This window comes from Penicillium solitum (assembly GCF_028829755.1).
Source record: "Penicillium solitum strain IBT 25940 chromosome Unknown utg000003l_segment0_segment0, whole genome shotgun sequence".
Classification (NCBI taxonomy): Eukaryota; Fungi; Ascomycota; class Eurotiomycetes; order Eurotiales; family Aspergillaceae; genus Penicillium; species Penicillium solitum.
In genome coordinates, this window is record NW_027072123.1 from 135,902 (window position 1) to 146,623 (window position 10,722).

The window sequence follows — 10,722 nt, forward strand, 5'->3', positions numbered from 1 at the left end:
CGATGGGTATTAGCCAATGACGACAAATGATGCTCTGAAACGAGAGCTCAGCCAGAGTCGACCAAACATGCCAATCAACTGACCAGGACAACGTCACCATCAATTGAAACTGAGGCAGGGGAGGGCGGAGAGAGACAGAAGGTGAGAGATAAATATGAAGTCGGAAAGAGAAGATGGAGGGTGCACTCCATGCAGTCATTATATGTGATTCTTATGTATGAGCTCGGGGATTTGTGGATTTTACGGGTTACAGGAATAGGCTGATCCCGCACTCTTTACGATCAGTATCTGCTTTCTGGGAGAGACCCTACTCGGCGTTTGGCCTCCAGTTCTTGTTTCAGTTGGATGAAGCGCCTGCATAATCATACGCAACTAGTTAGACTGCAACAGGTTAATTGAAATTTGATTGATTGATTGATTGATTGAATAAGTTAATCGAACCTTGACTGATTGATTGTATATAGTTCCCCCATTAAACCAATCTTGTATATAAGGATTTGTAAGCTTCATTCAGTAATTCAGGACCAAAGGTTTAAGGTCTATTAAGCTGCTCTCGGCGGTAAAACAGAAGGAAACCAAAGCTGCAGTACCGTTAAGTAAGAGTTCAGAAGACGAGAGAGGCAAATGAAGACTTACCTTGCCAAGAGTTGAAAGAAAAGGGCAATCCAGAACCACGCATTGCCAATTCTATCCAACGATGATCCAACATCCGGAGAGATACCTGCTGGACCGAGCTTGTTGGGCGCAAATCCACGGGCACAAATTGTAGCGATGGATCCAAGAGCCTGTGCAGCCAACAGGACGAAGCAGACATGAATCCTTGTTAGCGTTTGTAGGAGGATCATCCCTAGACCGACTTGTTGAATCTCAGCAAGAACGCCAAGCCAGAGCCAGAGACATCGCGATATGAGGGCCCCGGAAGTCAGACTCCCGGCCCATGGCAGATAGTAGCTGATGTTAGATACTCCCCACCATGTTTGGGCCCAGCGAGGTGCACCGAGACTCAGACCGAAGACGGGTAAGATCCAACTATGCTCCTTGGACAAGAAGCGGAAGATGAATAGAGCAAGAGTCCAAACAATAATAAAGAACAAGATCACTAAGATAAGGACTTGCCATGACTGAGCGTGTTGAGAAGACCAAAGGAATGACCAGTTTCGACCGAACACCGCGGAGAGAAACCAATTCTGAATAATGACCATGAAGAAGAACCAGAGAACAATGCGTCGGCGGAAGAGGGAAGTGTCGAAGAAGAGAGTCTTTCCAGGCGCTTGACGATAGTATTTTGGAAGGCCTAGAGCAAGGAGAACCCCAATGGCCAAACATATTACAGCAATAGGTATCACCACGGCTGTGAGTTTCCATGTACCTATGGCAGCTTTCGAAACGCCTGCAACTTCCACCGAAGTGACCTTGGAGCTCCAAAACCACAAAGCAACAGTGTAAAGCTGCTGAATACCTTGTATGAAACTTGCGCGGAACATCCAATCCTTCACGGGGACAGCACCTTGGTCGCCAAAGTTGAGGGCAAAGAACAATGAGCCGCTGGAGGATGCAGCAGCGTAGACGCCTGCGGCAATGTTCTGCGCCCATGCGCGACCAAGGGCCGAGCGGCCGAACGGTGAAATACCAATGATGATGAATGCCATGGAATATATAAACCACGGAACAGTTAAGACTATTACGGACGGGAAGCGGTAAAATAGGAACCACCAAACAATGGAAGAGAGACAATAGACAGCGGCAATAACGTAGAGCTTGTCCGCAGTCTCGCCGATTTGGCCTACCAGAAGGGTGATCTGCGCCGAATTCGTCGCGATTATTTGTCCGAGACCCAAGAATAGAGCATAGATAGGCCAGTTACCGACACGCCATCTCATAAATCTCTGAATGGCAATAGGCCTCCTGTAGCCTAGGCGAGAGAGCCATTGATCGATGTCATCTGATCCGTTTGAGTCTGACGGATCAGGGGATTGGTTATACGACGTGTCCTCGGCAGCATCGTTCAAGCTAGCTTCATTCTGGGTGTCCCGGCGCTCTTTGGGCTGCTTCTTCAACTGCGCGTCGGTGTACATGTCGAAGAACTTCCTCTCACTTTTCATCAAGTATGCTTCGATACAGTTTTCTGTTATCGAGTTCTTCTTGTTGAGGCTGGCAAGTAATCTTTCGAAGTGTCGCGTGAAGTGACCCATACTATCAGTAAAGGTCGGGTCGACCTTTTGCAAATTGAAGATGGGTTGGTCGTGATCCTCAAAAACGGAGGGCAAAGACAGAACTGAGATGTTTCTGACGTGGACATTGGGCGTAGCTTTACCAGAGTCAAGATCACCAGCAGGCTCAGAAGGTGTTCTCGCCGGAGAAGGGTCCTCAGAGGTAAAACGTGATGAGTCTGGAGTCAATGAGTTGGAGGCACTGCTGCTAGAGTGATTTCTGTCACTCCCGGAGGATGCGCTGATATGCTGGGATCCGAAAGCCTGATTGACTGCCGCTATCGCCCCCTCGGGAGAGATGTCATTCTTCTGTGTTGTATTTGTTTCTTCTGCGTCGGTGTCTCTGGTATCACCACCGAACGGATGTTCAAACATCTGACTCTCGGGCAAGGACGTCTTGGCAAGACGATTTCTGCCTTGTCCAGGCCCAGATCGTCGACCGAAGAACAGTTTGAGACCCAGAATGCTATTCATGTTACCGCCGGCCTCCTTCATCTCTTCGAGTTTGGATTTTGGTAGCTCTAAGAGGGAATGCTCAGCGCGCTGCGATGTTCCCTCTGGTGGCGTATGTAATATCTCCGCGATAGACTGGTTCGATACTGGGCGAGGGGCGGTGGGCAGCTGGGGGCCCTCCGTATCGGAATAAACCTGAGTCTCTCGCACCGAGCCTGTCGCCCTGTTCCTGCTTTCAGCCTTATGGATGTGGATTGCCGTTCCTTGCAACTTTTCGAGCTTTTGTACCCACTCAAGAACGGGGAATCTCTTCTTGGCCGAATTTGCACGCATCTCCTGTCGAATCTCTGGAGATGAGTCTAAGGCGGACTCGATGGCAGTCCTCAACTGTTGTAAGAGATGGCGAGTTGAGTCTGACTCCACAGTATACCACCAGCCAGGCATAAGCCCAAGACCTCCAATACGGGAACCGATCCCGAGAGCCCCCTTCCGACCAAACTCGACAGCAACCAAACCAAATGGCTCGTCTCGAGATGGGATCAAGGCAAAATCGGCACCGGAGAATATATATGGAGGGAGGATTGTGAATTCCGGCCTCGAGAACACACGGCCGGGGTATAGTTCCATAATGCGCCCTAGCTTGATAGCAGCCAGTTTGCCATGAAGATCAACTATAGGGCCGATACAGATCACTTGTGCCAAGGGTCTGGCAGACAAAATTCCCGGTATAATATCCGCAATCAAGTCTATTCCTTTCTGCTTTGACCATCGTCCCACGAAAACGAGCAAGTCAGCGTCGGGGTCCTCGTTCAGCCCGGACCATTTCTGTGCCTGAAGCTTATCATGGATTAGGTCGGAATCTGATTGTATCGGGACTTGCACATTTGGATCTTTCTCAAGGGCAGCAGTGTCAGAGGGGTCTGGGTTTGGAAGACTGCCGATACTGCCAATACTCCAGAAGATAGGATACCGGGCCCACGAGCGCTTTCCGTACTTTTCAGATACACCCACTATACCAAAGCCGCGTTGATGGAGCCGCAAATAGCTAGCGCCGGTATAGAGCAGGTTAAAAACATTCCCAAATTGGGAATATTTGGTCGCTATTTCAACTGGGAGATTGAAGATAGCACAGACTTCCTTCTTCTCTTTCTGAGTTCTAAGTGGCCAAAGGCCTTGGAATTCGGCATTGTGTAAAGACAGACAAACCGGAATAGTTCGCGTCGGTAGTAGGTATAGTGGTGCTACGCACCCATGGAAATCGTTGATGTGATACATATCGATCGAGGGTGCTCGCTTTATTGTCTCCGCGATGCACTGATTCCAAGCCGAGTAGTAGATTGCACTCTCAAGGTCATCCATTCGAGGTGGATATGGCTCCGCTTTAGTTTGTTGTCGGAAAACCGGAGCATCGAGTAAGACATACGTGATGTTATCCACGATATGGTATTGCACTTTCACCAAATAGCGCCTGTCCAGGATCGTCACCACGAATGGTTCACCAGGAGTGTCAACGGGGTAATCAATGTCACCGACACATGGCACCACCCAGATGAGATTTTGGTGCTTCAGGTTGAGGGACATGAGCTGGGCCATGACTCCTAAGCCACCTATCTTGACTTTAAGCTTCCAGTCCTGGATGTCGTACTCCATAGTAGCAATCAAAACTGTGCGTCGGCGGTGGCTCACTCCGGGTACAGAAGTATCTGCTAGCATAGTCTTTTCTGCAACTAGATTCTCTGCGTGATCTTGCCGGGAAACCTTGTCCTTGACTCTACGCCAAAACAGGACCGGCAATTTCTCGGCCTTGGCGTTGCCATCTTTGTTGAGTTTGACTTGATAGAAGGATTGAATAAAAATGAAGACACCAGCCAGGCCCATTAGGATTGGAATAAGCCAGAGGAGAATGAAGAGGGCGAGTTGGGCCCATCCAGATCCGATGGGAATCAGTTCATATCTCAGATTGCCATCATTAAGTGAGATTTTATAGCCAAGGTGTGGGAATGGAGGCAAGTTGGTGATGTTAATCACGTTGGACTGGAGGTAAGACGGAGGAAGCTGTAGGATTGTGGATGAGTTGCCCACATCACCGTAGACCTCTGTGTTGTCAGGAATACCCCCCGGGCCTATACCCCAGACATTTAGCTGTCCCACAGCTGGCCAATCGTAGACAAAGTCGTAGTTCCAGCGTAAAGACTTGGAGTCGAACTGCATTTCGTTGTCCAATCCCGCGTCGTAACCATACTGGTTGAACGGACCGTTGAACCACAAGTGAGGGAACCTGCGAACGGCATCGTTATCCCAGTTGTAATCGCCTTCTTGGATGTAATCACTGCTCCCAGTGAGCTTCGAAAAGTATTGCACACGGATATGAGTCCCCTCCCAGGACTGCTTGTCTGTTCCGCTGAAAGTCGGGATGGTAACAGTCGTGTTTCCGCCCGAGTACAGCGTCCATTTAGACCAAGTGCTCCCAAAATCAGTTGAATATCTGAACTTATCAGCGCCGGCGGCTCTGTGATGGATGTAAAATTTTCCATCGGATTTGTGAACTAGGCTGGTGGAGTGGTTGGATAGCGGGGAGATCAGGGGATTGTCATGAACACCGACGCGGAGCAAAAAGCCGTCAGTCGAATTAGTGTAAACACCAGATGTGGAGACGTTGGCGACGGTCAATTTATGGATTCCGTGATGGACATTTTTCAAGTTTGCACTCCATGTCCAAACGGTCGGGATCTCTCCAATGAAATTGTTGCTGGTCGTCCTGGCAGTAATGTTGGTGCAATTGACACTGGATGTATCAAGAGAGGCGACGATGCCTGCCTCTGTCGTGGAGTTCAAGAAAATCGCATTTGTAATACTGTCACAATCCATTGCTTTGGAGTATCCAAGCTGCACGGGAATAGTGTCAGCCGTATCTTGTGAAGATAATAACCGCGCATCATGACCGGGAAGGAATTCGGTGACGGTAGGGCCTGGTTCCACGAAAATTTCGGTCTGCACATAGGCTCGATATTCCCATGGGAGCAACTTCATGTGGCGGACGCATCCATATTTACTATTTTCTGGGCCATCTTCTAGGGTGACTTCATCGTAAGGGTAGAAGAGATTCTTCAACTTGGTTCCCGCGTCAAATGGAGACAGCAAGGCAACACTCTTGTCACTGCAGCTGCCACCAAAAGTTTTCGTCGTGTTTCCATTTTGATACACGAGCCACATGGTTTGGTTACCTAGGACTGTATCTGTCTGGGCCCCAGGGAAGTAACTTCGTAAGACCGACCATAAACCAGTGACAGTGGGAGTGGTGGATGAACCAGGAAGGTAGATATTTTCTGTGAGTTGGGAGATCGTTTCGAGGTTGAAGCCGTCATTTGCAACCGGGTAGTGGGTCCGAATCTCGAACATTCGCTTCATAATATTGCGAAGCGGATGGGCAGGATTCCGCTGATCATATGTGACGGTGATGTCGTTGCAGCCATCGCGTCCCTTCTCGATAGGGAAATCGTAGAACTTTGTTGTCTCCAGGTTGAAACATCCATTTGTCCACCATGCGGTCTGAGATGACATAGGCTGCCGGCCATAGAGATAGTTCGATGCAGTGGCATCGAACACATACATTGCCTGCTCTTCACCCCACAAGATAAGAGGGATTCCCGGAAGGACCAATGTGATAACGTTCAAACCCAGAAGGTACTTCGCCGTGCCATTCTTGATTGTTGGCCAACGGAAGTTATCTTGGTTAGAGACGCCGTACATATGTCGGGGATCCAACTCTCCTGTAAATGCATTGAGAAAATCGTTTGTGATAAGCATCTCATTCCAGGCTTCAATGAAATCCGTAGGCAAGTCAAACCCCGCAACTAGGTTACCATCCATTCCCAGGAAGCGTGTCATCGAACGGTAGATTGTATAGTGAAATGCCGAGGCATCCAATGCTTGCAACCCATCCTCTCTCATAAAAACCCCATCCGAGGTATTTGTCAGCTTGGCACCAGCACTTGCGGAAGCTGGACGCATATTTGGCTGCCGACCGCGGCCAAGATACAGACTACCAAATGTATCTCCAGACGTTATTTCTCCGGGAAGGAAGAAATTGTCTTTACCGAACTTCTTCGCGCATTCACGGTAGATAGCGATCATCTCACTTAAGGGCTCGAGAGTTGCTTGAACAGCCTTATCAAAACGGAAGCCGTCGATATCTAGACTCGCAATTTGAAGGCAAGAATGTCGTGTGATGACATTGCGGACCGGTGTGTGCCATTCACGCAGGCGATCCTGAACCGAGGCAAACTTTGTGAGCTGACGCTGCCAGTCAGGGAAATTCCCGAATGCCTCGAGTTCTCCGTATTGATTAAAATCGCTATTATGGCAACCTCTGAGGTCTTCAACTCCACCGGTTGTCAACGGGTACCCCGTCTCGTTCCAGAATTTGGGATAGTCGCACGTTTCATTCCAATCGTTCCCAAATTGGAAATCGGCATATCGTCTCTCTGTGATCCATTCGGTGTTGTATTCGCCGGCGTTGAAATCGGCCGAATCGTTCAGGTGGCCTTCGAACCCGATAAGGTTGCTGAGTCTGTGTCCTAAGATGAGCTCCTGGGGACCCGAAAGATCTAAAGTTAAATTGAAGTAATGACTTACGTTGACAGCGTATTGTCCACTAGCACGTACATATCCCTTTTGTGTATCTCCGTGATAGTTCGTCTCCAGTCCTCCAGTTTGCCGTGATGCATGTCGAGAAGGGTGGTATCAGCCGGCGAGTAGCCGTCGTAGGCCCATGGTAAATTGATCAAATGCGTCCCGGCAAAGTAAATGGCCTATCTTGATTAGCCATAGAACCATATCGAGGTGGGGATAACTGACCTTGAACCCCATTCCGTGGATGTAGTCTAGTGTATCTAGCAAGCCATCCAGGTCCCCGCCATGACGCATCTGATTGGAGTTAACCACATGCTCGAACGTGGTCCCGTTAATATCGTCATTTGTAGGGTCGCCATTGGAGATGCGATCCAAAAATATCGTATAAACAGGGAAACGCCAGTTGTCTGGCGACGGGTGATACTCATGGTCTGGCCATGCTCCCCAATAATCGGCTGGGGTTTCAGCGGATTTGTTTTCGTTTAGATTATATTCAGCGAGTGACTCGACATAGGGCCAACAGAAGGCGTAGACGCTCAGAAATGACAGTATGAAAAGTGCTGAGAACTGCATCTCTGTATATACTCAGATATCTAGCAGGGGGCCTGCTGCCTGGTAATTGTGCGACTCAAGGCTTGGGAATGAATTTGTATGCGGACTTCACAGAAAGGTGTTGAACAAAGGAGAAAGTGGGATTTCTATTTAGATATGGTTTTGGGATTTTATGAATGACTAGAATACAAGCAAAGGGCGAACCGGGCCAAACGGTTGGGTGTGTAGTAGGGAGCCCAGACTTCACCAAAACCCGAACCATCCACGGCAAACCGACAAATAGGTGTAACATTACTCCGAACGATTCCTCGGACTGACGTTATCTATATTTTTCTGTGAAAGGAACGAGTAATTGACCAGCGTAGTTCACTACCGAGCTGCCGCAGGAAATGCTATTTAGAGTTTACAACGTTGCTTAATTTATTTTTATTGACTATACAATCTATTTATTGCCATGGATTCTCGGCGCATCTTTGCGTCACCACTATTGAGGCATCCGAATAATCCTGTACCTCATGTGCTAGTTTGACCGTGCCTTGATACCGGGCGCCCCTCTTATTGTCTAAGAAACATACTATGCCATCCCACTATCAGGAGCATGATGATGATAAATTCATTTTTCCAATCGATGTAGCTCGCCTTAAATATATCCCACTAGTCGCTTGGATCAAAGGAATACAACGGGTCTGTCACTTGACTTTATCCGCATAGGGATCATTCTATCTCATGACCTTCTTCCGTGCCTAAAACTAGTGTAGAAGGCCGGTTTTGCCCATGAACTCGGCCGCGTCAAGATTTCGTCTCAACGGAAATTGGGTTCCTGTTCTTTCGTAAGCGGCGGTGTCAGGGGAGACTCAAGGAAACTCCCTGGTGGAGTAATTTCAATTGCCTTGAAATGTCCTCAAGAGGGTATACGTCCATGGTTCCTCCTAGAGTCAGCAGTAATATCGCCAACAAATTATTGGCAGATCCCACCACTAGAAAATACGACGTTGGCGAGGAGAGATGTTGACGCTATATAAGTGGGACCGCTTGCTGCTTAGCTCCTTTGAGCAACAAACCAATATGTTCTTATGATAAATCGGTCGATCGCAATGCCAAAGGTAAATGAGGTGGGAAGGAATCCATGGGGGGCTAGACAATACGTGTTGGACTAACTGAAGGACTGACTCCCAATAAAAGAGCCAGCCCTCTTATCTACAATCCTGGTACCACGGGTTAATGTAATCACGTGTCCCAACACTTTCCCCTAGAAATCTGCCTGTACGACGATGTATGGGTCATCCAGGAAAATATGTAATTCTTTAACTAACTGAACATGACAAAATTCACAATTTGGACAATCTGTGTAGACAGGACGACTGACGTGTAATATGTACTTTTGTATGGCATGATTTAATGTGGTATCTACCGACATTTGGTATTCCAACCCTTATCAACTAGGCATTGCAACCTTAACTAACTAGTTAGTACTTGACACTATAAATAAAGAAGCGGTCGGTCGTGATGTGGTATTGCCTCAAAGGCGGTGAGACAAGTGCTGCACGGGTACAGTCTAGGCCTCGATATGGGCCAAGGCCCATCAGTTGAACACCATTGGCGGATGCCTCAGGCATCAACTGTAGATAGAACATGCAGATAGCTTTCCTCTCTCCCTCTCTCTCTCTTCTTCTCCTCTCCGTCCCCCAACATCAATTCATACAGTACTTACTGCACTTGACATTTATAAGTATTGCATTAGGTTATGAGCCCGGCGTGGCTGGGTCTGGGGGATAGGATCCGGCGACGATTCGATTGAGATGATCTCACGACTAGGTGACATCTCAGATCTCGCTGTAACCGGTGTGTTCTCAGTGCTTGTTATTGTCTTCGCTGTCTCGAGACAGCCTGTGTGATCTCACGACTTGGTGACACTCTGGCTTGTTGAATTGGAGACGAGAAGGGGTAACAATAATTCATCCTCTGCTCCGGAGACGGGGTTGTCCCCCTAACAGCTGTGTCCGAGCTTTGTTCAGTGACACTTTCTTCAATGTTGTCAGCTTCTTTTCGAACGTCCTGCATGCTCTCAGCTAACTGAGAAACCTGGGCTGTCAAAGTTCGAAGTCTTCTCCCGAAGTCAGCTTTTCTCTGCGCCATAGACGTAGCTTCTAGTCTCGGCAGGTACATTCGTAACGTCAGTGATCCTCGCTCATGTCATAAAAGGTTCCTCTTGCACAGTAGGAAGGTGCGTTTGAAATAGCGTATGCTGTCGTACTGGGGGTGCAGCGATAGAATTTTGCTGCGGCTTCTCGCGCGGTGTCTCAAACATAATCGAAACGCTTCCATGAATTGTCGGAAGGTGAACTGTAGATGGCGTGACGGGCTCTTGTGCAGAAATTTGCGTAGGCGTATGTATTGGCAGTGTGCGTACAGGCAGTGTCCTAACGATCTCTTGCTGCTTCTCAGGCTTCGAGATCTCATCGTTGTGTGTCAGTGAGATAGGCATAAATCCGACGACATCGCCATCGTCATCTGGGTCCTTAGGATTGCTAGGAGCGTTGCTGGCCGGCATTGGTCCCATATCATCGCCGTCACCAGGTTGTGGAAAACCAACATCGCGAGACACCACTAGCTTCTTAGTGGCTGGATGCCACACCTTGTAAACGTGGCCACCGTCCCCCTCATAGCCAAGAAGCATTCCTTTCCATGCTCTGGGTGCTGCTTTCTTAGCTTTTGTCCTCTTGGCCTTAGGGATATGCACGTATTCAGTGGATCCCCATGGGCTCAGGTGTTTCAACGAAGGCTCTGGGTTTGGAATGTCGAGTTCTTGACGCCAGTGCGTCAGCGGCGAGATCATAGTCTTTGGATTGACTGGTCTGTTGTAGATGTAAATAGC

The 10,722-nt window shown here is 48.6% G+C and overlaps 1 protein-coding gene across 1 annotated transcript; it reads right to left on the reverse strand.

Annotated features, from left to right (window-relative positions):
- Positions 1 to 532: 532 nt before the first annotated feature.
- On the reverse strand, positions 533 to 7,868 carry N7455_003955 (uncharacterized protein; the record flags this gene model as incomplete). The annotated part of the gene is made up of 4 exons (XM_065604647.1): positions 533 to 581; positions 637 to 7,233; positions 7,299 to 7,474; positions 7,521 to 7,868. The coding sequence occupies 4 exons, from the start codon at positions 7,866 to 7,868 to the stop codon at positions 533 to 535; spliced, it is 7,170 nt and encodes a 2,389-aa protein (XP_065461547.1).
- Between the last annotated feature and the right edge of the window lie 2,854 nt (positions 7,869 to 10,722).